The 26,941-nt window shown below is 40.2% G+C and overlaps 1 protein-coding gene across 2 annotated transcripts; it reads left to right on the top strand.

Moving 5' to 3' along the window:
- Nucleotides 1-48: 48 nt before the first annotated feature.
- TBC1D31 (TBC1 domain family member 31) lies at nt 49-26,081 on the top strand. Of its 2 annotated transcripts, XM_027452657.3 has the most exons (22): nt 49-198; nt 3,067-3,213; nt 3,645-3,760; nt 5,674-5,852; nt 9,645-9,796; nt 10,218-10,377; nt 10,639-10,839; nt 12,043-12,219; nt 13,048-13,127; nt 13,230-13,376; nt 13,659-13,792; nt 14,768-14,901; nt 15,516-15,695; nt 16,692-16,924; nt 17,480-17,632; nt 18,696-18,831; nt 19,669-19,761; nt 21,401-21,541; nt 22,553-22,747; nt 23,169-23,319; nt 24,880-24,996; nt 25,695-26,081. In XM_027452657.3, exons 1-22 carry the CDS (start codon nt 122-124, stop codon nt 25,835-25,837), a joined length of 3,246 nt encoding a protein of 1,081 aa, XP_027308458.3. In that variant the 5' UTR covers nt 49-121; the 3' UTR covers nt 25,838-26,081. The 2 variants fall into 2 exon arrangements, with proteins under 2 accessions (XP_027308458.3, XP_071890448.1); XM_072034347.1 differs by lacking the exons at nt 23,169-23,319; nt 24,880-24,996; nt 25,695-26,081 and having other exon boundaries at nt 22,557-22,714.
- The last annotated feature ends 860 nt before the right edge of the window (nt 26,082-26,941 follow it).

Genomic DNA, 26,941 nt, shown 5'->3' with positions numbered 1-26,941 from the left:
TATCATCGGGGGGGATTAACCCCCTCCGTTTCCTATTTCCCCCTATGGACAAAGCGGGGTTGGGCCGTACCATTCGCGCGGCCCCCCCCTCCCCCTTTGTGGCGGCCGTTTAGCCCGGAGGATGCCGAGCCGGGAGCTGGGCGGCCGCAGCCAGGGCCCGCTGTGGGGCCGCGGGCCCGGCCAGGCGGCGGGCGGCGGGTAACGGCCGCTGGGGAGCCCTGAGGCGGCTGAGGGGGAGCTGAGGGGGACGGGGGGGTGGGGGGGAGGGCTCAGGCAGCGGGCAGGGCCGTGGGGCAGCTCCCCGGTGGGTCGTGGGGGGGTGGAGTGAAGTTAAATCGAGTTAAATTGAGTTAAATTAAGTTAAATTAAATTAAAATTTAATTAAATTAAAATTTAATTAGATTAAAGCGATCTGGAGGCAGGCAGGAGGACTGGGGGTGGGCTACAAGCGTCCAAGCCTGGTGTGGGCGGCCCGAGGGGCCCCCAGAGGGACCTTTTCCTCTTAAATTCCCCCAAAACTTTCCCTAAATTATCCCCAAATCCCTCCTGAATTCGCCCTAAATCCCTCCAGAGCTATCCCGAATCCCTCCTGAATTTCCCCTGAGTTATTCCCTGGTTTTGTGACCCGCCTGGGGCATTCAGGTGACCCAGCACTCAGCTCCCCCCCTCAGACCTTACAACATTAAACCAGGAGAAGTAACCGCAGCGCTCCACCTGTCAGCGTATCGCTGTAACGGCGCTGGGAGCGATGCCTCACCTGGGTAATGAGGGATTTAGCAACACCGTGGTTTGTACTGGAAGCGTGCCACCAGCAGGAGCAGGGAGGTGATCATCCCCTGGACTCAGCTCTGTGCTCAGCTCTGGGCCCCTCAGCCCCAGAAGGACATCGAGGCCCTGGAGCGTGCCCAGAGCAGGGCTACGAAGCTGGGGAAGGGCCTGGGGCACAAATCCTGTGAGGAGCGGCTGAGGGAGCTGGGGGTGGTTGGCGTGGGGAAGAGGAGGCTCAGGGGAGACCTCATTGCTCTCTGCAACTACCTGAAAGGAAGCTGTGGGGAGCTGGGGGTCGGCCTCTGCTCACAGGTAACCAGTGATAGGACCAGAGGGAATGGCCTCAAGTTGTGCCAGGGGAGGTTCAGGTTGGAAATGAGGAGACATTTCTGCTCAGCAAGAGCAGTCAGGCACTGGGACGGGTTGCCCAGGGAGGTGGTGGAGTCCCCGTCCCTGGGGGTGTTCAAGGAGAGGTTGGACGTGGTGCTTGGGGACATGGTTTAGTGGTGACATTGGTGGTAGGGGATGGTTGGAGCAGGTGACATTGGAGGGCTTTCCCAACCATAATGATTCTGTCACTCCACCTTATCCTCTGTGTAACCAGGAGTGTGAAGTGTGTAGTTGGCCATGTGATCTTTCAGATCATATCAGAGATGCAGAACGTCACTGTGTATGTCACTGAAGTGCTAAATAGTACACAGGTGTTGAGGTGCTGCCCTCAGAGATAGGATTAGATGTGAGGGTTACAAGTAATTTATTCCAAAGGCTGAACATCTCTAATGGTGCAGCTGTTACACATGCTGAAATAGCTTATTTTACCTGAACTCAAATGCTCCAAATAGCTTATTTGGAGCTTGTGAATGTCAGAACTGTCCTGAAATTTTCTGTTTGTTTTTTTTTTTAATGGCCTTAAATACCAAGGACAAATTCCCACGGGATTTTAATTAAAAAGTATGTGAACACTGTCTGGCCCAAAATGAAGAATGCTACTTTTGGGTACCTGTGTGGTGTTTGGCATGGGAAATCTGAGTGCAGCTCCATGAACTGATCCCTTTATTCTCCTAGGTTAAATTGGTAGCAAGGGAACTTTTGAAAGGCAGCAAATGGTGTTGAAGAAGGCCTGGGAAATGCTGTAACTACTTTGATAAGTCACTTCAGGGCGTTTTAGAATCGGAAGTCACACTTTCTATTTTTATGACGTTAAAGACACTAATTTATCACAAACTCTTAATTGAAATAGCTTATTATCTTTCTAATTTCGGTTTTATGGCCCTTCCCCTTTATCCCAGAAAGGAATGGGAATAGCAAGGCAAAGTACAACGAGTTTTATCTCCAGCCTGTACGATCGCTGCATGGCCCTCCTGGGGTTCCCTCGCACTTTGTACAAACACCAGCAGTTGCGTGCAGGCGCTGGCTCACATTTTCTACTCTTCTGACACCAGGATCTTACACTGCCATGGCCACAGTGTTCTGTAAGGGCCCTGCAGTCCCTAATCCACCTCCCAAAACAATTGTTTTTCCCAGAATTATCCAAGAAATCCAAGGGCAGCAGACCTCCCAAATCTTCCTGTGCTGCTTCCTGGAAAAACCATCCAGTTCTGGCCTATTCTGCACACGAGGTTCTGTTCTGCACCTGGCTTCGTTTTATGCTAACAGCGTGAGGCAAGGAGAGAATGTGAGAAAGCAGGAGCTTCTGCTCTGTAATATCTCAGATGAACAATGATAAAAATGGCTTGCCTCGTGCTTGTGAGGACTCTGGGAAGGAATAGTATTAAAATGGATTCCCTTATTTCCCAACTTCTCTACATCTAATCAAAATTGCTGTCGTTTGTGTTTTGTTTTTTTTTTTTTCAGTAATTCACAGCCTTACAGTTTTCTCTAGCATGTTCCTTTACAGTGACAACGAAGAGGCAGGTTCCTTGCTGAGCACTGAACTGGGTTTTCAGGTAGTTCAGGAGATGATAGACCAGCATACGAGTTACTGTCACTCAATAATATGAATGAAAATCAGTTAACTGGGAGCCACACAAAAAGACTGTGAATGGTGAATTTCCCCCTGCCTGCTTTCTTTAACATCTCCTGATTATAACTTACCTTCCAACGTAGTGAATGACTTCCTCTGTTTAGTATATTTTTGTATTAGAAATGTGTTTTTTATGGAAGATTTCTCAAAGAACGCTATGAATGATTACAATTCTAAAATGATAATCTAGGAATCTGTAAATTCTAGGTCTTGGGAAAAATGCATGTTTATAAGACAATTCTAAACAAGGTTGTTTTTGCTTGCTTTCTTCACAGAGTTATAGTGAACATAACTCACACTGCCCCAGGATCTCCTTCAAAGACAATACGGTTCCTGAATGTGGCGTTTGACAGTTCTGGGGACTCCCTCCTTGCTGGAGACCACCAAGGGAACATATATGTTTTTGACCTGAAGGGGAACAGGTAAGAAGATTTATATCAGGACATTGTAATTATCCTGCTGTCTGTATCACTCAGGGACATGGAACCTGCCTGCCACTGTGCCACAGTTACCTGTGTAGTATTTTATTAGTGTAGCTGTTCTGAAAAGATAAGAGGGTTGTAACTGTAAACTGAACAACCAGCAGTTTCAGAGATCTTCAGTGATTAAAGACTTAAAAAAAGATTGTCATTTTGTAGGAGAACATTAATGTCTTTTCAATTTTACGCTACTAAGTTTTACAGTATTAGCAGTGATTGTTGTATTTATTGTAAGTAGATATGGTTTCTTTGCTCCCTTCCTTTGAGTTAATTTATTTCTTGGTGAAATAAGTTGAAACTGTTTAAGCCATTACTTCACTTGACAGAATGACCCCAAGTTTGCTAACGCAGTGAGGCCGTGTATTTTTAAATAGGTTCAACCTCGTTCAGCGAACAATGCAGGCGTGCACTGCTTTGGCATTTAATCTTCGCAGAAAGACGGAATTCCTGGTGGCTTTGGCAGACTATTCTATTAAGTGCTTCGATACGGGTAAGCAGAAATGTGAAGGTTTATTATCTGGATAGTTATGAAAGCCTTTATAATTTTAGTTTCAATCTCAATTTTTTGTAAATCAATTGAAGTCTTTTATGCATCTCATACCTTGTGTTCTTACCACCACCACCACCCAGAAAACAAAAAAAGACACAAGTTGAGACCTGTGAGGCCTGTATGGGTTATGGTCCCGGGGGTAAATAAGCCCTTCACTTTGTCAGAGCTTCCTTTTCCTACTGAGTCACACAGGCATCTGTTTAGCTGAAGGCTGGCACAGGATCAGGATTATATATTTTACTTTTTTAACACAAATCTACATATATACATATTTTTAGAACAAGGTATTCTAGATAAAATCAAAGCAAAATCAGTCAACAATGTCAGTTTGCAACTGAAAGTTGTAAATTATGTTTACAGTAAAATATGTAAACAAGATTATATACTAAAAGAATTGTCAGTTGTATCGAGAATGCCAACAGATCTGTATTGTTACTCAAAAACAATATCAAAAATTAACTTCACAGGCTAGCTGTGTGCCTCTGACTTGGTTAGAAGTTAAATGGTGAAGGGCATTGACAATTCATTCTTCCTGACTTAACCTGTCAAAATTATATCTGTAATGTCTCACATCTGGATTTAAGTCTTTTTAAAAAGCCATAGGAGTCACTTACCTGCAATTTGAGCAGTTCCAGTCTGATATTATTAGTGCAGTTTTTAAAGTAACAATGTTTTCCCAAAATAAGAGTAGGAGATAAGGCCTTGAAATCCTACCAGCTTTTCCTTTCAACCATGGTAAGACCAACCATAGTTTTTTGGATGCGTTTAAAGAAATATTGCTAATTATCCCATAAACCTGCATGTTTTTATGGCTCAGTTTCCAGATGCCAAATCATACTGAAGAATGTTTTAAAATGTAAGTGATCTTCACATAAGTCAGCGTCGGGTGAGCTACCCTTAGAGGTGTGTTCGATAATAGTGGGCTCCATCCCCTGCTTCAGAAGCCCTTCTCTGTAATCCCTTGTCATCCTTCTGTGTGACAACTGCTTTAAACGCTCAATTCTCTGTAAGCCCAGCAGAAAGTTTGGCTGTTAGGCTTTACAGGCTGCGTTACAGCCACTTCCCACCCTCGATGCCGTAGCAGTTGGTCAGCCGGAACCACCCCGCGGGCAGGCAGGCAGACTGCCCCGTGTACGTAGTCTGATTGCCACAACTGCAGTTTAGCTGCTGAGGAAGGATTAGTGGTCACGCAGTCACCAGTGGGAGACAGTGTAGTCAGAGAGCTATTTCCTCAGCATGCAGAGCACAGCAAAAAAATGTTTTGGACTCTAAAAGAGTTAATGAGATGTTGCTTTCTGACTGTACTTCTCTACAGGCATTGCCCATTGTCATTAAACCTTTTTTCCTTGCACCTGTAAATAGCTGCGTAATCATTCACATGGATCGGCCACAAGTCAAAACAAGTGAAGAACTCTAACTAGAACATTCAGCCTTCTGAATATTCAACTTCTAGATATTTCTGCCAGCGTTCACATCAGATAATCTGCCCACGAGGCATGCTGAATTCACCTGATCTTAACATTCTTGATTTCTTGCGATTGATTGTTAGCCTAAATTAAACAAGCCTGTGCAGGTTGGATATCTCCGTAGAACTGAGAATAATTTATGAAATCTGTTACTTAAGCCTGTTATTTAGAGATGAAGAGGTTATGTTTATCTGAGGTGTAATAATAATATGAATACTGATATGTTTGTTTCTTGTTTGTTGGATTGTGATGGTAAATGGTCGTATACCAGGTGTGTTTAAAAGTCTCTTTTACATCTTAGTGCTGGCAATGAAGAGTATAATATTCATTGCACTTTGCCTTTCATATCTTTTATTTCTTTCTTTATTTTCCCATCAACTCCTGCAGAAACCAAGGAGCTAGTTAGCTGGATGAGAGGACATGATTCTTCAGTGTCTTCCATCTCGGTCAATGGCTCAGGCAGGTATGCCATCACTACCTCCACTGATACAGCACAGCTCTGGGACTTGGACACCTTTCAAAGGAAAAGAAAGCTGAACGTTCGTCATTCTGTGGGTATACAGAAGGTGAGTAAAGAGCAACTGCTAAAGGGCAAGCAAGCATACCTCAGCAGGAGTAATACCACATGCTAAAGTCACAGTACTTGAAAACAGAGGGCAAGATGTATGAGGAGGGGCTGAGGTCCCTTGGTTTGCTCAGCCCAGAGCAGAGCAGGCTGAGGGGAGGCCTCATGGCGGCCTGCAGCTCCCTCACAAGGGGAGCGGAGGGGCAGGCGCTGAGCTCTGCTCTCTGGGGACAGCGACAGGACCCGAGGGAACGGCATGGAGCTGGGACAGGGGAGGCTCAGGCTGGGGGTTAGGGAAAGGTTCTGCACCCAGAGGTGGTCGGGCACTGGGACAGGCTGCCCAGGGCAGTAGTCACGGCACCGAGCTGCTGGAGTTCAAGAAGTGTTTGGACAACACTCTCAGACACATGGGTTGATTTTGGGTCATCCTGTGTGGAGCCAGGGGTTGGACTCAATGACCCCTGTCGGTCCCTTCCAAGTCAGGATATTCTATGACTCTGTGATACTTCTAAAAATTCAGCAGAATTCTTCCTGCGTTCTTGGGTGTACCTCCCTGACTGTTAGCCAGTCACATCACCCAGACTAGTGGGTGGTCAGCAGTTGCAGAGAGCTGCTGGGAACATGAAAGGAACCGATCAGGATCTTTCCTCAGAACTTGGTCGGCTGTGACTGTGACCAACCCAATCTAACCTGGAATTTGGCCTTTCTTTGACCTGGGGATGGGCTCAGATGACCTTCGGAGATCAGTTCCAACCTGAATGAATTTGTGATTCAAAAGGTGTTGTTCAAAAAACAGTTTGGGGGTGATGATGGTAACTTAGTCACCACCACCTATCCCATTCAGCTGCATATTCCAAAGCTTCTCTTCCTCCTGTGCACACTAAGCACTGAATGTAGGAGCAAACACGCTGAGAAGTAACTCAGCAAAAAAAAAGAAATTGCTGCATTTCAGCCTGGTGGTTTCTTTGGTTTGTTTTGCTGTGTGCTAATACTGGAACAACGCAGGGGAGGAGAAAGAGTACATTTGTGTTGGGGAGTGGTTTAAATAGGTCTCCCATCGTGTTACGCTGCTTTAAATAGGGCTGCTTGCGCCACCAAACGTCAGACTTGGGCATTTGTACTGCAGAAAGCACCACGGCAGTGCCTGAGCGTTGCTTACACACGTGCTGCCCTACAGTGAGTAGTCTCACACGTACCACTTCAAACCAAAGTTCTCATCAGACCGGTCACTGAACAGCTGTGCTGATTCTGTACGGATCAAGGAGCCTCATTTGTGTGCTTTCACCGTGTACTAGGGCAGGCAGGAATTTTGCCAGCCTGAAATAGTCACCTGCCAATTAGTGGGGGAGATCATGTATACGTTTTTAGTTGCTTTATTAAAGCTGCTCTTAAGTGCACATCACAAAAATAATTACCAGGTCTTCCCTCCAAAGCAGGCTGCATTGCTTTAGTTTACAAGATGTTTATTATTACAGCCTTTCAGTTTGTAAAGGAGGCTGACAAGAAAGATGGAGAGAGACTTTTTACAAGGATATGTTGTGATAGAACAAAGGGTCGGGGTTTTAAACTGAAAGAGGGTCGATTTAGATTATGTATTTGGAAGAAATTCTTCACTCAGAGGGTGGTGAGGCCCTGGCACAGGCTGCCCAGAGAAGCTGTGGATGCCCCATCCCTGGAGGTGTTCAAGGCCAGGCTGGATGGGGCTTTGGGCAACCTGGGCTGGTGGGAGGTGTCCCTGCCCAGGGCAGGGAGCTGGAACCCAATGAACTTTAAGGTCCTTTCCAACCCAAACCTTTCTGTGATTTTTCTGCTGTTCATCTTTCTTTGCATAGGCTACATGCAGGGGCTTCTCACTGATGGATGACTGTTGGAATTTGGTAGGATCAGGATGCTACAATGCAGAAACAAACCTTTAAATCCAAACAGTAGTGACTGCGGTTGGGTGAATAAATCACTGTTTGGGAAGCAGGAGTCTGCAATTTTGGTTTGGCTCCACCATTTCTGAGATAGGACTTCATGCAAATAATCCATTTTATCTGGATTTCATTTTGGAATAGAGATAATGATGTTTACTCCTATGTCATGATTCCAGATATACAGATAAGTGCTTTATTAAAGATCAGATTTATTATTAGACACAGCCATGACGCTCATTGTCCAAAGTTGGACTCCTGCTTGCTAGTTAATTTCACACCAATCTGTAGAGTTCTTTGTGGAACCCTTTTATTTAATCCCAGTTTGCACTCCAAAACACACTTTCTGTTTGTTTGGTATGGGACAAAGCTACGTTAAAATGACAGAGGCAGAGTTGCACGCTGTAAGAATGGCAGGTGGGAAAAAAGACAAATAAGGAAGAAGAGCTAAAGAAAAAACATCTGTAATGACCATTTTCAGAGCGTCGCTGCTCATTCAACAGCTGTGTGTGACCAGCTTGTGGTATTTTTCTAGGACAAAGCAGAAAATGAGGAACTGCTCATTACTCCAGCTTGCCAGAACTTAAATAGCAACTTTAAACCCTTCCTAGGGCTTCATTTACTGTTGGAAGGAGCAACAGACTTTTCTGATGATAAAGAAAAGGTGGAAATCATGCAGTTTAACTTCATCCATCTGCACGAAAGGCATTTACTCTCATTTCATTGTCTAGGCTTCCTCAGTCCCTGAGGGAGAAGGGGCAGCTCAGTCTGTCTGAACAGAAATTACTGTGGTAGGTGAGGAGCCTTTTTCCTCACAGGTAGCTTCTGCTCACTGTCAAGTGACTGAATTGGGCTGAACATCCAACTTTCGGTCACTGACATTCAGCAACGTGAATCCTGTCCCATGTATCCAGAGCTCAAGGCCCAGAGAAACCATTCAGACCAAAACTCTGAATTTCTTGGCACTGACCACAAATCTCAGCTAGTGAACTCTTCAGGTAGTCAGTCCCTTGATCAAGTAGCCAAAACCATTTGGAATTTAACCTTCAAAATTATAGCTATAGGGATTTGGCTGAAGCTGCATGTGCTGCTGCTGAAGCAGAACCTCTATCTAGACCAGTAGTTTGTCATTCAGCAAGAATGTATCTGATGACATCCCAACATGTAAAAAATCCATTTTTTTTAATCAAAAGGAATTACACACAAGCAATACACCTGCTGAGAATAATAATAAAATATACATTTACAAGCTTTTTGATTTTATTTTCTTTCATGGCAAACTCTGCATTTTATAGTTGCAGAACACACTGCTAAATTTTTTACAGTGTTTCTAACATTTAACAATTGTATGTAAAGTTTAGGAGCTTAAGTCTGAAGGTAAGTGCTTCGCAGACTGCATTTGCAGGCTGTTGAAAGCTGAAGTTAGTTTGTAGAAGATGCAGCAAGCTCTGCAAAACCCTCCAGTGCTCAGTGAGCAGTTCTGGTTCCTGGCTCCCATCCTTTGCTACTGCTGGGTGCATTCTCCCAGCATCTATATTATACTCTCTGTGACATTCATCAGGACCCTCCGTAAGACGGTCACAAAAATAACCCAGGTAAAGATTTGTGCCATTTTGGTGAGTTAAACTGGCTCAGCAAAGGGTATGACAAGTTATGAACCAGTGCAAGGGAGAGCATGCCAGACGTGTCTGTTACAGGAGAAAGGATCCCACTGTTTGTGAGATCAAAGCCTTGCATTGCAGCTGCGTTACACAGTTACCAAAATATCTGTACTGTCATGCTTTCTTGCTCTGTTTTATTCTGCCATTCACTTTGGTCCAATGCAAAGCGTACGTCCTTGACAATGCCATTCCATTTTTTCCTTCTTCATATTCTTTCAGGTGTTTTTCCTTCCATTGAGCAACACCATCCTCAGCTGTTTCAAAGATAATTCTGTTTTTGCATGGGAATTTGATACTCTGCACTGTAAATACCAGTTGCCAACTCCAGTAGAAGGCTCTACATTACTGTATAAAGTCTTTGCAGTTACCAGGTAAATCGCTATTTTAAACACTCTAAAGGCAAACCCCCAAAACTGTAATTTTAAAACAGCTTTTCTTTTCTTATTTGTCATGTTTTGTGGAAGCATTGAGCTATATGCTATGGTAAGCTTTTGAAATCTGCCATGGCTGATGCTTGCAGCAAGGATCAATAGCCATTTTTATAATAGTCCCATAGTAGTTGAAATAAAGTAATTTAATTTAATGACCACTGAAATAAAGTTCATTTATTACAAAAGCAATTTTATTATTTAGGAGCTATTTTGCTCTTTCAGGAGAGTAAAGCAGGAATAATGACAGATTCCCAAGTGATTTGAGGGCATAGAAAGAAATGCATGATCTCTGTCTCTGTAGCTAGCTTAAATTCTAATTTTCTGATGAATACTGAGAAACTTTGCCTCCCCTGTGATCCAGGGATGGCCGGATTTTTGTAGCTGGTGGAAAATCAAATCATCTGCACTTGTGGTGTTTAGAATCAAAGCAGCTGATAAAAATAATCCAGATGCCTACAAAAGTACGAGCTGTTCGCCATCTGGAATTCCTCCCGGACAGTTTTGACGGGGGCTCCAATCAGGTCAGTTTTAAAAATAATAATAATAATAAAAAAACTTGACAGGGGATATTTGGTTAATTGATTCAACACAAGTACTTTCAGAGCTTTTTGAGGACAGTGGGGAGATGGGCCCATAGCATGGAAGAGGAAAGCTATTTTGCTGAATGCTTGTTCAGTTGCTCTTATAGTTTAATGGAAGGTCAGTCCTTAATTTGGTATTCCTTTGGTATCCCTCTTTGTTTTACAGTGACGGCATTACTGATGAATCCTTTTAACTTACAGGTCCTTGGAGTATTAAGTCAAGATAATATGATGAGATTTATCAATATAGAAACATGCAAACTGCTTTTTGCCATTGGGAGTCACGAAGAGGGAGTTAGCACGGCAGCAATTAGCCCCAACGGACGGTATATTGCATCAGTAATGGAAAATGGTAGTGTCAATTTATACAGTGTCCAAGCTTTGACTCAGGAAGCAAATAAGGTACAGTGTTTCACATTTCTCATAGCTGCAGTAAATCCTATTAAAGGTGACACTTGTCCATGTAACTTTTGTATCAGCAGTAGTTTGCTGATGTATCATTGGCTTAGAAGTGTGGCAGTGTCATCTTTAACACTACAAATAGAGAAAAAGTGGTTTGTTGGGTTCCCTGCATTGTTATTACAGCCGGTCAGGTAACGTGATGTTTTCAAAGTGCATCATTGTGTTTCTGGTTTTGGGAGGAGGGGGAGATGGTGTTTCTTTCTACAGTGATTTGTATGGACTGATTTTACTTTGTAATGACTTTGGGGGGAGATAGAAACAACACAATTGTGCTGCTTCTGTTCCATTTCCTACCAGGAAATGCCTTGCAACTAATGCTCTCTTAAACTGCAGGCATGAATGGTCTTTTTGTTACTGTGATTTTGTTCTTCTTGCTGTGTTATTGGATACCGGCATCCATCATTATGGCACAATCATACTCCTAATCCTTCCTAAATAACAAACATTCTAAATACTAGCTCTTATTTTATTAAAGTAATTTATTAATGGGAGTCAGGTTTCTAAATCCAGAATTCCATGTATCTTTAATCACCACGTCTTTGAAGTAAACAGTAACCAGCTTTGGATAATGAAGGAGTTGGAGCTGAGGAAGGATGTGTAAAGATGTCACACATGCATTCCATTTGCACTTTTGCTGCCGGGTTGACATGAACTGGGATATCCACTTTGTTCCTTGCTTTCCCAATCTCCAAAATTGAATTAATGCCTACCTGACACTGATGATTAATTTAAGTTCGTAAAGGTCTTTTGTGTGCCTTCTAACAGGTGCTATAGAAATGCAAAGTGTTTTAGTAACAGTGAGAAACATACTAAAATAAATAACCAGAATGCTACCTGGTACACATTTATGCTATCCCAATTGTATTTTAGTGTTTAAACAAGGAAATAGCATGATATTTGATGTTTAAAAGCTCATTCTCACAGTACTTCTTGCTAGTTTATTACAGCAGCTTAATTCACTGGCATATATATTCAGGAATATACAGACCATATATATTTGTTTCTGTTATAGCTGTGGCTCTCTTCTTCATGGTACGGCCATCAAGCTGAAGGATATAGCATATAAAATAGTTAGCATCAAATTATAGTGTGATTTATTCGGTCTTGCAAAATGTTAACCAAGGTATTTTCGCTTAATATTAGCCTCCACCACCCCAGTTCAAAGTAGTGGAGGATTGGCCCAAGTGCAAGTCAGAGGCAAATAAGCTGACGATGAAAGTGACTTCAGGAAGGTCAGAGCGGCCTTGGAAATCCAAAGGAAACAAAATTCAAACGAGACTGCTGAAAGTGCAAGCAAACACATCGCTTGAAAATAAAGAGGTAGGAAGAAATTGCAGATGTTTTGTTCTCCAGACTGCAGCATTTAAATTTCATTGCAAAATAAAATAAAATTTAAAAAAAGCCATTTACTTTAGAGAATAAGTTCAGGCACTGATTCACTTGGATGTTTGAGCAGAGTTAAGGGAGTTTTACACCATTTCTGCTCGCTGTTCAGCCTGTATTATGTGACACTGTCAGAGCTGCCATTCCTCCAGTCAGGTTTGGGTACCTCTGAAGTTGTTCAAGGAACTTGTGACACATTTGCTTACTTGCCAGATCTGATCTGCTTCCCTGCTAGCAAACTGCACTTCTAAGATGTCTGCCTAGAAGCTATTTCATTCTTTGGAATTGTTCAGATGATGCGTTATCGGTACATTTGTTTCCCTTCCCTCATCATCGTGCCGCCTTCTCTTTATGTCTTTATCTTGAGTCTCATATATATAGTCATATATGCATCTATATCTATATCTATCTATCTATATATATATATACACACACAAATATATTTTTTCTCCTCTGACATTCATCAGAACGTAATCCATTCTTCATGTAAATATTCTTTGTTTGACCATACCCATTATTTATGTATAGTTTCATCAGTCAGGGTCTGTCTGCTTTTGCTGGAAATCAATGTCAGCTGTTTGATTTCAGCAGAAAATGAATGATCCATTGAATTACCTTTGTTGTTGAAATACCTAGGATAATGTAGCTGTACACATTATAGTTTTTCTTTAATATTATGCTAAGAACTCCACTATTTAGCTACTGTGCAAGGAAAGCTAAAGAACAAGAAATCCTTAAATTTATCATTGATTCCCTATTTTGTAGAATGAATTGCCAGGTGGATTAAACAAGAAACGTTTACAGGCCTTGTTGAAAGGATACGGTGAATATCCAGCAAAATACAGGTACGTTTGTGTGCATGCTCATGCTTGCACTAAATCAATTTGCGTGTGTTTACTGGCCTATGAAAGAGAAGCTGCTTGACTAAGTCTCCATTTTAATTACAGGATGTTTGTTTGGCGTTCCTTATTACAACTTCCTGAAAACCACTTAGCATTCAGTAGCCTAATAGATAAGGGCACCCACAGTGCGTTTGTGAATATTCAGAATGAGTATCCGATCAAAAGCAGGAAACTGCTGAGAGTTTTACAGAGGTAAAATGTATATTTATATTTACTTTAATATTATAGCTTTATATCTTCATATATTGATCTGAAGCGTATGCAGTAGCTGGAATCAGCTAGAAGGAGAAGTCTAAAATGAAATAGTAATGCCCTGATGCATTTTTGTTTTTGTAGCCGGTATAATCCTGCATCTAGTTTGAATTTTGCATGATAATATGATACATGATACATTTTATATGATAGTATGATAGTTCTAAAATGCATTTGTTTGAGACCAATGTTTTCTACACCTTTTCTTGCCTTTACATACAGGACCTTATCAGCTCTAGCTCACTGGTCTGCTATCTTTGGTGAGACGCCTTATATTCCTTTGCTAGCGTTCCCATTTGTAAAATTATTCCAGAACAACCAGCTGATCTGCTTTGAAGTTGTTGCTACAGTAGTAGGTAGGTAAGCAACGATTTTCAGAAGTCATAGATGATGCAACATGTTTAAGCTTTCCCATGCAAAAGAGTTTTTCCTGATGAAATGAATGAGGTGCTTTCCTAAGTTGTTACCAGACTCTCTTTTAAAAGTATTACCGGGAATTAATACATAGCAGTGTACATTTAAAACCAAAACCTGTTTTTAAATCAAAACAAGATATTAGACTTCCTTTTTGCAGTACTTGTAGCAAAACCAAGCAGTTTTACAGCATTTGTAAAGTCTAACCAATAAAAATGACTGTATCTTGCATAATCACATCATATTTAATAACTAAAATCTGTATCTGAGTTATGGGAAAAGAAGTCAAGCCCACCCCAATCAAAGGGGAATGATCTCTTTTAAAGTTTTACTGTGTTTAGCTGTCACATGTGGTACCTCAAAATTAGACATTTGCTGAAAGCTGTAGCTGTCTTCTGAAGAAACATACTAAATTAAAGTGTGCTACACTGAAATTAGTTGTTGCAGCTGCTTCTAAATCTACAGAAGATACGTGCTGCCAAGCATCCATACACACTTTGCAAACACATGCTGTTAGTGAATAAGTACCCAAGTTTACCAAAATTATTCTCAGTATGTTAAAAATTACTCGATCCAGGCTTTAGTTCCACGAGACAGAAAAACTGGCTTAAGTATTCCCATCGGCCTCCAACCACCTAGTCGCACAGCACACAGACTTGTTTCATTTTATCTTTGAGCCAGATTAATTCCCCAAGCTGGTTCACAGCGTGCTGACACACTCATGCCAGTGCAGCTGGAGGAGCAGCATACTGTGGAAATGGTTTAGGAATAAATGGTAGGAGAGATAGGAATGCCTTAAAAAGACTTCAGTTAAAACTTCCTCTTAAATTCACAGACGTTATAAACAAACCTTAAGGTTGTCAGGAGTCTTCCCTTTGGATTACAATGGATTGTGTTTTGTTTTGTTTCTTTTTTAGTTAATTTTTGTCAGCACTGGTTTGAGTATTTTCCCAATCCTCCAGTTAATGTCCTTAGTATGATGGAAAATATTTTAGCGCATCATGACAAAGAACTTCTTCAGCATTTTATAAAATACAACGTGACTTCACAGGTAACATTCTAGCCTACATTTGCATATGAAATGTCATCGCAGTGAATGATAGATAGGGCACTAGTGTTTTATTTTGACATAATTCTTTTATTGAAGGAGTTTTCATTAAATAATAGTGAATGATATAGGAGTATAAAGAATGTATCATTGCTTTCCTGCAACTTTTCTTTTTGCATAGTCATAAATCTCATGTATATGCTACTGTAGTTCTTAGAGATCCTTCCCTTTCAAGTGTATAGTGCTTGAAACTCTACTGGCCAAATTGTAAATGTATTTTTACTTTCCTTTTTTTTTAATTCAACATAGGTGTGATTAATTAATTTTGTAAGTCAAAACCATAATTATACATGTTTATCATTAAGGATGATTTTAGCTTCACAAAGCTAAACACATCCAGTGAATTAAGAAAATTATGTATATTTACCCCGTATTCATTTTGAATGTTTGTAGTGGGGAATAAAGCATATCTTCAAATATTCTGGTTTAGTTCCTATTTCTTTCATAAATAAATAGGCTCTTGGTATAAGGCAATACATTTTTATATTATTTCTGTGAAAGGAATAGTAAAATTCTACTAATGGATTGTTTTTTTTCAAATTTCCCAAATGATACAGGTTTATGCCTGGCCTCTTCTAGAAACCCTGTTCTCTGAGGTTCTAACAAGAGAAGAATGGCTCAAAGTCTTTGATAATATCTTCTCTAACCATCCTTCATACTTCCTAATGATTGTTGTTGCCTATATTGTATGTTCCAGAGCTCCACTGCTTCACTGCAATCAAAGACAGGATTTTGAGGTAAATGTGTTCTTTTGAAGTCAGTCACCTGAAGGTGTAGCTACAGAGAAGTGTGAAACACCATTAACTGTCGTTAAGGAGTTTTGAAGGAGGTGTTTCAGTTTCATATTAATGTATTGTTATATTTCTGAACAACGTCGTCTAGTACCTGACAAATGTACAATAAATGAATAAAACGTTGAGCAATTTCCTGCAGTTTCATGCAACAAGATCTATAGAAGCTTTCATAAATTTTCTAATGCCACTAAAAGTTATTTAGTAAATGGCAATGGTTCATCAACCACAAAATAATTCTGCCTTTTATTCGGAGTTCTAATATTGATTTCTGTGTGTGGAGACAAAAGACAGTAATTCTGTCATGTTGTTTCATTATTTTGCTTTCAGATTTATGAAGTCAGGCAATGTTATTTGATGTTCTCTGATGCTAAGCTAAAAATGTTTTCTGATGTTTAGCTTTACAAGGGAGGAGGGGGATTTTTTTACACAAAAACATCTCTGTAGACAAAGGGTTCCACCTTGAAAATGTGCTTGTGAGCAGTTTGACAAACATCAGATAATATTATTGCTACATTCTTTCAATACCAACTGAAAGATTCTCTTGATGAAGATCTTTGATGGGAAGAACAGTCCTGCTAGAAGAGGAACTTCTGTGGTTCATGTTTAAACACTAAAAGTTGAGTGAGGTCTTGCCAGTGGTAGGAGTGTCTTTTTGAGCAGTTGGACACTCCTACATCACAGCAAGGTTCCCAGATCTCTTCACAACTGTCATTGGAAGGAAAGGAAAAGAACCCCAGTATACTTCCAGAAATTGAAGACGTTTGGGCCAAGTCACTTGAGCCCACGATACTTTACTAATCAGTAGGGCCAACTTAATCACTTTTTTTAATCAACGTTTGGAATATAGAGCTTGCTAATTTACCTAATTATTCCTACATAAGTATATTAAAAACATGCTTAATCTTTTGTAGAATGTAAATGGAAGCATGTCTCTTACAGTATTTCTTTCATCATCGTAACAACCTGGACATTAACGTTGTGATTAAAGAAGCTTATCGTTTTATGGAGGCTACACCACCAGATATCCATCCACAACGTGTGCTTGATGACTTCATACCACTTACAAAAGGACAGTACCCTGTATTTAATAAATATCCCAAGTTCATTGTGGATTATCAATCTCAGGAATGGGAGAGGATCAGACAGGATGAAATTGAATACTTAAGAGAAAGGTATTTAATGGGAAAGTTGAAGACAGTGTCAAACTGGGAGGGACAGGTGGATACAATTCCCTTTTTCTGTTACGTTGTGTATGCTTGAGAATAGAGATGCAATATGTTTTAAAAAATGGAGAAGATAACTTTAACATTCAAACAGTTACTTGGCTTGATGTGTTTAAGTTAAATTTGTGGTCTAAATACTGGGCTGCCAATCCTCAAACTTGAAAGCTTAGAAGTAAGAACCTAAACTGTTAATGCTGTCACGTCCAACTTTGTGAAGGGCCGTTCCAATCTCAAAATTGAAATCAGTGGGAACCATGATTTCAAGAGACATTTAGAAACAATTTTTTGTTAAGAATCTGAAGAAGACGTCTGCACTCATCTGAAATGCCCTGTTGTCTGTACAAGTCAGAACTGTTGATCTTTCCCATCTTTCTCACTCTTTATCAGAACACAAAGGGGATGTCATAGTCTCATGAATCACGTTTCAGTTATTGATTTCAAAGTAACCAAGTAATTGCTTGATACTTGGTGTGATATATGGACATATGATCTCCTTCCATTTAGACAATTAATGCATGAGTTAGAAGCTAAAGCACAGGAACGGAAGGCAGAAGATGAAGCTTGGTATCGAAAGCAGGAATTGCTTCGAGAAGCTGAAGAGCAAAGGCGAAAAATGCTTGTGGAAGAAGAAAAGAAGTTAGCAGAACAGAGGCAAAGGTATTATAATATGAGAAACATTAGGGGCCTGGCTACAGTATACTGCTATTACATTTTTAACCATGAGTAAAGGAGAAATGGCCACTAATTTGTATAAATTGAAATGTGGGAAAGCAGTGTGGTCTGGTGGGTCAGATTTTGGTGTGGGAATGAAGAGATCTTGGTTGTATTACTGCCATACTCAAGGGAATACAGCAGATCAGAGGCCAGGACACTTCATATTTTTGTCTCAGCTCCCAGCCTTTCTCTGGCCTCTCCAGATTGTGAATACTTGTGGGCAGTCAATTGCTATTTGCACACTGAGACTTCAGGTTTATACTGTGGACAGACTTTAAGTGCAAATACAAGAGTCCTTTACAGTCTCAGAGTACTGATGCTATACTGTACACATTCTTGTATGTCTAGTGGATTTAGAAAAAAGACTAATTTATTTATAATTTGCTGAGTAAAGAGTTGAGGTAGTACCAAAGTCATTCCACAGTTCATACATTTTGCAATTGTGAAGGTTTAAGAGAATTTCAATGTCTCCACAGGTTTTTAGATCAACTAAAAGTAATACTTGTCTTAAACTTCTGTAGTCTACAATGTAGGTTTTTATTTAAAAAGTAAGCAGTGGGGTTTTCTTTGCCAAGTAATTCTTGAGTTTGTGGTTTTGTTCCTTGAAAGAGTTTGATATTTTGCAAATAAACATAGGACTAATTTTGTGCTGAAAGAGGTACCAGGACACTGGCAATTATTCTAAGGACTAGTTTCCAGCTCTGGATCATTACAATACTAAACTAGTGCTTATTAACGTACAACAGAAACAGAGCACAGGGCTTCAAAGCCTAATTGGGAGAGATTGCCATTAGAGGATGTCTGTGTGTCTCTGAATTTAATTTCATCTTGTAAATGAAAACTGGGCAGTTGACAAGAATGAGAGCAACTTCCCTAAGCCTTACAAGTTAGAGATTAGCTCCTAGTAACTGTTGGGTAACCGTGGTGCAAGCTTGTGCTCTTTATTACTGACCTTTTATAAAAGGTCATAACGATTCCCATGTTTCTGTTTGTTTTGTCTTTGAAGACTAGCTGCTGTGAGAAGAGAACTGAAAGTAAAGGAACTACAATTTCTAGATGCTTCAAGAAGGCGTTTTCTGAAATACCAGCAAGATCAGCGCCAAATGGAACTGAAACGCCTTGATGATGAAATTGCTAGAAAAGCTGAGTATTGCTCAAGCAATTCTTTTCTTGAAGGTTTATTCAGAAAAATAACTAAGAAAAAATTTAGAACCAAAATTTCAGTTGATATACTGTGATTTGTGACCCCAAAAGTGTATTTAACATGAGGTTACAAGTGCATAATTTAGGGCAATTGTAACTGGCAAAACTCCTGGGAAAAGCCAGATTTATTGTATACTGACAGTGTTGAAAAATGTAATGAGCTCCTTAAAGGCCTAGTCAATTAACAGTAGTCTGTGGGCTGTAATCAGGCTGCAAATTAACTCTGCCATTGATTGAGAGGCACTGAAACAGCCTTTGGCCAAGCCTGGCTCTGCTCCTGCAGGGTTCCTAGCTCAAGCTCGACATCATGCAGACGCAGAGAGTGGAACACGAGCTTTAGAACCTCATGGGCATGAACTGAGTCTTTGCAGAGCCATTCCTTGCAGCTCAGCACCACACTTTGCTGAGTCAGGGAACTGTGAGATTTTTTTTTTTGCAGCTCTGCACAGGTAGCCAATTTCATATCTCTGCTGTCCTCCACAGGATTTAGACTTTTTATTCAATTTGGAGCTACATCTTGCAGATTATTAGTGCTAGATCAAGCCTGACATTTCCCTTATGTGTGACTGGATGCAAAACTGTTCCTGTGCCTCTTCTCTATCTTGCCCTGCACTTTTGATCTTCAGTATTTTCCATTGTTCGTCATATAACAGAAAGTTAACTAGACTTTAGAAGTAGGATGCTGCTTCTGGTTTTGGACATTTTTCTTGATATTATTTTTTAAATGGAGATTTTTTTCTTTTGCACTGTTTTCATGTGTTTCTCTTCTCCTCAAGGCATCCATGAGAGAGCAAGAAACAGCTGCCACTGTTCAAGATGTAGAAGTACGACAGATGGAGCTTGAATCACAAAGACAGCTTTTTGAACAGGTAACTGTTAGGCAACTGTACAGATGTTTATATTTAATGGTTCTTCCTATGCAGTTCTCAGATTTGGTTGTATTCATTCAACCAGACTATGTCTGGAAAAATTCAGGTGGTTTTTTTTCCGCTTTAATACTTTTTTTTTTTTTTTTTTTAATAAACCTTCTGATAATAAGAGCAGTAGTAGTACTCATGCTTACCCATTTTACTGGGAGAAAATGCCCATATCCTCCCCATTTTATTTTTCTTCTGAGCAGAGGCGTCATGTGGTTGATGCAGGCTTTATCCGTATACTCATCTGGCTAAGAGAAGTGAGAAACATGTAAATAAGAAAAAAAAGTCTATAACAACATGTTCCTCATCCCCAAAACTCCCACCTTTTCATCTGTGGTATCCAGATATATCTCCATTTTCTGAAGGGAACAGTGTAACAGATTGATGTAGTGGATGAAAGACTGTCTCGTTGCCAGCAACATCATTAAGCAAAAAGGAGTGGATGGTTTGTGGGGAAGGTGCAGTTCCTTTCTCAAATGCCTTACGTTGTAATCCCAAAAGATCATTATTTAGCATTAAAGGTTTTTATTTTGATAAATATTGTTCAAAAATAAGTTAAATATGAGTTAGTGAAAATGGTTGACAAGGCTGCCAGTCAGACTTAGTAATGTGTGTTTGACTTTTTAAAGCTTTTGGCCATAGACTTTTCATAATTTGTGCTGACCATAACTGGGCTAAATTTCTTCTAGCATTTATTTGTTAAATACACAGCCAGCTGCACTGTCGCTACAGAACACAAACCTGGCTAGGATCATTGGTGTTCCAATACATGAAAAGTGAGCTGGTTAAGGGAATTAATTCTACAGTGACTTTCTAGCCTCTTTAGGCTAGAAAGGCACCAATTATTTAACTAACCAAGGATATATGTCTGCCTACAAGAGCCTGTACAGGCAGGCTTTCACTGCCCATGCCCTGAACTGTTTTATGCTGTCAGCAAGGGTCTGCATTCAATCTTCGAAGGCCTGTTGAGAGGCAGTGTATGTTACCTGTGCTTCAGTACCCCGCTGACGCAGCTCAGCAGATTCCAGCGGGACTGGGAGGGGATTTTACCTTCTTCAGAAAAATGTAGATGTGCTCCAATGAATGTGAAGAAAAGCTGTTAAGAGTTAAAATTCTCTTTCTAGATCTAATACTGATTTGTATTATTTTGACAAATCATCTCTACATTCAATCTGCAGATGTGTTTATTTTAAGTCCCTGTGCTATGGAGCATGATTTATATTTGTGAAGCATTTTGAGGTTTTGGCTAAGATATGCCATGAAAATGGAGAATGTTTTCATGATTAATCTAATTGATTTAAGTTTGAATTCTGCTTTCATGTTGCATTGCAATCCATGGAATGGAATTACATCAGCATAAACTTGGGAGATCACTGTGCTGACTCAGGCTTAGCTTAATTCCAAGTGGGTAAAACAGCAAGGGAATATCACTTCCTTGAACAGTTATGGTAGGTTATGATATGCAGTGGGATGAGATGCGTGGATATATTCAAATACTAGTTTAATGAAGTTTTAATAAATGTTTAAAGAGAGAATTACAGAAGTGGGTTAGCAGCTTAGCAACAATAACTTATGCTGGCGTGTTTGGCAGCATCTTATCAAAGATCAAGAGAGCTCCACACAGGAAATGAAAGAAGAGATAGATGCCAGTCGAAGAAAGGCAGATCTTGAAGATCACGTTGTTCAGCGATTGATGGAAACGGATCGAGAAGAAAAACAGAAAGCTCAGATGGTAAAATTATTAGATTTTAACACGAATTTGGGGAAGTTAGTGTGTTAACTAGTACAAGTGGTACTACTTAATGGCGTTTCCATTGCAATTAGCTAGTCTGGGCTAACTTGAAAATATTTTGAAGGAAATCTATTTTCTAGTTATCTGTATTAATAGATCATGATGACATGCTAAAAATTTGGACGCTTTCAAAAGTCTGACTGAAGTGTCCAAGCAGCTATATAACACTGAGATTCTCTGGGACTGCCATGAGTATTAATTTTCCTTCGTTTTCCAGAACTTAAAAGGAATGTAAGACTCAAAAGTGCTCTTCAGTATAAGTTCCTCCTGTTAAGGAACATGTTTTATTTGTAACCATAATAAAACAAAAGTAAGCCACAAAGGAACTTTCAGTTGATAGTACTTGGCAGGAAATTCAGCTGTAGAAGCTGTCTTCCTGATCACAGTAATGAATGTGTATTGCTTGACATTAGGAATTGTTCAGATTTTCAAGCTCAGAACTTGTAACTGCACAGTTGGAAAAATAGTTGCAGCTAACCCACTACCCATATGCTTGGCATCTGCATTTATATTTTGTCTAGAAATAAACATATGGGTCTGAATTTTTGTAAACAGCCTTCAATTTTTGGAAGCAGATGGATGTGGGTGGAAGTATTGGCATTCAGGTATCGCTCTTATGTTAGGAGCACCTGGAAACGAAATGTAATCCGTGGTAGGAAAGCAAAATCCCCAAAATCATGGAGTGGGCTTATGTCTTGTTTAAAAGGCCCTGGGTGAGAGAAAGAACGTCAAGGATGTAAAAGAAGCAGAAGACAGCCCTGTCAGATGAGGCAGCTTGCTGTAATGAGTGGGGGAGTGGCACTGCAGGTGCAGTCTCCTACTAGGGACATCTAACAGTGATACTGCAGGACACTTCAGTCTGACAGCAAAATATCTTCCCTTATCTATATGTAAGGCTGTGTACTTGAAATAAAGTAAGTGGATTCCTGGTAAGAAAGATTTTTTGTTTAGGTAGCTGAAGAAAATTTAGCCAAAGCAGAGCAGAAATGCATTGAGATCGACTGGAGGTTGCAGGCATTGCATAAACTAAGGCACGATGATAAGGACCGTGAGAAGCATTACGAAGAGATAGCCAAGCTCCTTCACGACAACAGGGTAAAAGAAGCTGAACTGCTGAAGGCCTTGAGGGAGGCAGAAGAAAAAAAGGTATTTGCATTATTTCTTTTCCTAAAGGGGGACTGGCACACATGTAACTGTCTTTTGCCCATAACATAATATAGCATAAAACTGAAAGATATTGAATAAAAACTGTTTATTAGGCAACTCCTTTACATTTTTCAACCAGGAGTTTCTGGAAGCACTAGAGCTAATGAGGATATTTTAGGTTTAGGAAAGCATATTCCTAATTGTGTAAGTTTCTCTCATTTTTTCTCTAGTTCAAGAGTCTTAACCTTTCTCCAGGTGTTTGAAGGAGAAACTTTTTGAAAAGGAAGCATTCACTTGGTGTAATAACATAGCTTCTTATTTAAGGATGAAGTGTAGTCTGTAATAACCCAGATGGTTTTGCTTGTTGCCTTTTTCCTGTAATACATCTGTCAAAGATGCACTTAATATCTCTGTTGCGCAGTGGGAAGAAGTTATACAGAAAAAAGCACAACTGGAGGAAGAGCAGAAGGCTGCTGCTGCTGCACATGAACACAGGAAGCAGTTTTTAGAAGACGAAATGAACGATGCGTTAAATTTGGCTGAAAAGCTGCAAAGAGAGGATGCCTGTTTTGGTGAGTTTAGAGAAAATGCAGTTCTGGGTATCAGGCATGAAGGCCTGGACTCATCAACTGAGTACAAACAAAGAATGTAATGTTAGAGATAAAGTACTTTACATGAGCACTTTTTGGCAGTATTCTTTCATGTAAACAATATATAAGGCCAGATTTATACAGAAAACATAGGATAGTTTGCACTGATCTTTCATCATATTGGAAACCTCAGTCTGTAATTTTCTGGTTGCCTAGAAGATACCTGCTGCTTGGGGTGCCTGTGGTAGAGGCATAGATATTTTCCATATGGATGAAAATAGTTTCACCAAAGGTTATATGGGAGTCTTTCATCAAGCATTTATATCTTTCAGACCGTCTGAACATCAGTCCTGCCTCCAACCTGATCAGTACTGTTCCAGCCTAACTGTAATTCCAGTCATATGATGAGCTGGCAGAATTAAGTTCCCCTGGCTGTTTTTGTACAGTTACAGAACACAAGATGGAGTACAAACTCTCCCATTTTATCTCCTTCCCTTTGTTCCCATAATGTTATCTTCATGCTAATATAATTCTTTCGTTCAGAAGGTAGGATTTTTCAGATCCCTGTGACTTCATAAACAGTGTTATTTTGTAGGTTGCCATCAGAAGGGACGCTTTTCCTTCTTCCTGTGCCAGACACGTGTTCTTGTATCAGATCTGTTATTCCTAGGCTACACAACAGGCTAGAGCATCTTGCCTATCCAACTGCACGTTAGTCCTTATTTTCCAGGACTAGAACTTCAGTCACATCTGATCTAACTTTGCACCACAGAGTGTTGAGCTCCAGACCAGCACAGAGACAGTGCTGTGACCAGGAGCAAAGGAAACAATGGGAACAGCATTTTTGGTAGGAGCACAGGCTTATGTCAGCTTAAACCAATCATAAACTCTCATCCCTTAGAAATCCTCAGTCAAATAACATTTTCTTTACTTACACTACCACCAAGTGACTTTGCCAAGTGTTTGTTCACAGAGGAAAAAAAAAAAAAGGTATTTGTGTCCTTCCAGGATTGGCCACTACATCCTTCTGAAATGCTGCATTTGGGTGGGTTTGCAGATAAATATCTTACTCTTATATCTCCTCACACATACACAAGATTAGTGATTAGTATTAAGACTGGATGATTAGCATTGCTTTCGGCAAAGTTTTTTCCAACTTTGCCCTAATTTGCCTGATGGTTTTAATATTGAGTAATTTGCAACTGTAAGTTATTAAAATGGGTGTCTCCTTCTAAAACTGCAAGTACAAGTAGACATATTCTGCGTGAACTTAGTGGCCCATTTGTTAGAAGATTAATTATATAGGAAGAAACAGCACATGTGGAACTGTCATTAGTTCAAATGAAGTGCAGTGATGCAAGCCTTTGACCCATAGACTGAAAATGTTGACTTTAAATTCTGAGGAAATTCTACTTGGCATGTAGGAGTGAGTGTTCCAGTTTTGCTTCCTGCAGAAAAGCTGTTTCACCTCAAGCAAGAAAAAGTGACTAGGAATTTAAACCCTTAGAGTTTACAAAGACACCTTCTCTCCATTTCTCACAGAGAGACTGCGTGATTTAAAGGCTGGACGTACAGGGAGAGGGGTGGAATTCCAGCAGGTGCCAAAGTCTGGAAACATGTGTTTGAATGATTTGTCTGCATCAGAGTCGTCATCATACGGTAAGTTTCTAAGTTAGAGCCCTCCTTTCCCTCACATTTAGCTTCATATGCATTACTGGAACACCTAGGTGGGTGATAGAGTCATTGTTAGTCATGTAGGTGATCAGTGGATAGTAAACCAGTTTATTGTTGTATTACACTTCACACCTTAAAAAAAATCACCACCAGGAATAGCACAGGTAGGAAGTGCCTGAGGCATGTCATGTTATGAGACTAGTCATTTTAAACCTCAGCCTAGTTTAGTCTTATTCTGACCTGATAATTTTACCTGTGTCTTCGTAATTATGTATGATTTGGGGATGTTGGGCATGTGTAGAACTGTCTTTCATGAAAATCCTACAGAGAGTTATACTCAAGAACTAGTCTTCAGTAATTTCCCAAGGACTGTCCTAGCCAATGAAAGCACAGACTTGCATCTTACCTATAAAACTCCACATACAACAAAAAACATGTTTCTTTGGACCTGCCATAGCACTCCATCAACATCTGACCTTTTTGTAACAAAACATAGTTTGCCCTGGTACCACTTCGAAGAAAACTGTTCCTTGCTTTTGCAGGCTGTAGGGCTGTCTCAAATACAACAGTATTCATTAATAAAATGTAGTGTTTCTCTACAGGAGTTACCTCTTTTCCCATAAACATTTGTGGTATTTACGGAAAACAGTTGCAATATTAATTCTGAGTTTCTTGCATTTAAGTGTCTTCAGTTAGAAGACGAGAACTGGCATGCCAAGAGCGGGAACTGATGGCAGAAGTCAGACAGCTCAGACAGAAGCTTACTGCACAGGCTCGAGTTAGACATCCTCCAACTCATCTCTCATCTACAAAGTGGACAACTTGAGATGATGTGCTCGGGACCTCAGCTGTACTTCTAAATTATCAATCACTGAAACCCTAACTATGTGTAATGTGATTTAAGATTGATCATAGGTTTTTTATTTTAAAGACCTTTGGAAATATTTTTATATAAAAAATAAAATTCTAGCTAGAAAAATGTGCAGTGTTTGTAACCTTGTTATTTTCTCATTAATTATAATACTATTTTTACTTGTAAAATAAACTCACTTTTTACCATTGTTATTACACTTGGAGTATTTGTGTGCTTTATTGGCTCTGGTCAAAGCCATGACTTGAAGCAACAAACCACTGTGAAAATACTGCTTCTGTGAGTGATGTGTAAGTGCATTCTGCAAGTTGCAGCAGGGATATTTGCAGTTAGAAAAAAAAAAAAAAAACAAACCTTGAGAGCGAGAGCCAAACACTGAAAACAGGGCCCAGAGAGGCTGTGGAATCCTAGTTGCTGGAGATGTGTGTGTATATTAGCATATATATTAGATGCATATATATTAGCAAAGCACATTCCCTGAGAGAAGGGAGAGGAACTAAATAAAAATAATGATTTTTGGTGCTGCAAGGCTGATTTTCACTGGCTGATGCTTTTAACCAAGAGTACAACATTATGTCCCAAAGACCTGGGACTTAATTTGTTCGTTTTCAGCCAGATACACTGAAAATCCCTTTTAGTTTTCTATGTATCCCATTCATTCGAGCTCCAAGATAAGAACACACATTTTCAAAAGCTCCAAAGCAGCAGTGTAATCCAGATGTGATACTGATAGATAAACGATGCTGGGATGCAAAGAAAAATCCCTAAACCTCTTGCCTAGGTGTTCTGCTTCCCCTGGGGTTTTGATGACACTCTTTGGGGCAGCAGTATCAGAGAAGGGCTCCCTGTGAGTGCCAAGCATACACGGAAGGCAGGCTTGGGCAATACCACTGAACAGCTCCTCTTCGTCACCTGAGGCAGATGGCAGCCTCCCAATTTCACATTAAATTCCGTGAAGATGTAAATGCCAGAGGTACTTATTAAATTAACATACTCTGTGTCTAGACCCATAGTCACATTAGCAGGCACCAAAATTCTTGGAAAACTCATCAAAGATCC

Source organism: Anas platyrhynchos, chromosome 2 (assembly GCF_047663525.1).
Source record: "Anas platyrhynchos isolate ZD024472 breed Pekin duck chromosome 2, IASCAAS_PekinDuck_T2T, whole genome shotgun sequence".
In the NCBI taxonomy this organism is placed as follows: Eukaryota; Metazoa; Chordata; class Aves; order Anseriformes; family Anatidae; genus Anas; species Anas platyrhynchos.
Note: the sequence above shows the minus strand (reverse complement) of the source record. Positions and strands in the feature narration are given on the sequence as shown.

What these genes read in the sequence shown, in the direction of transcription:
- TBC1D31 (XM_027452657.3), top strand. Translation starts at nt 122, where the DNA reads ATGCCGAGCCGGGAGCTGGGCGGCCGCAGCCAGGGCCCGCTGTGGGGC. An exon ending in AATACAACGTGACTTCACAG is followed by an intron (nt 14,902 to 15,515) that starts GTAACATTCTAG and finishes CAAATGATACAG; the next exon opens with GTTTATGCCTGGCCTCTTCT. An exon ending in ATCAGAGTCGTCATCATACG is followed by an intron (nt 24,997 to 25,694) that starts GTAAGTTTCTAA and finishes CTTGCATTTAAG; the next exon opens with TGTCTTCAGTTAGAAGACGA.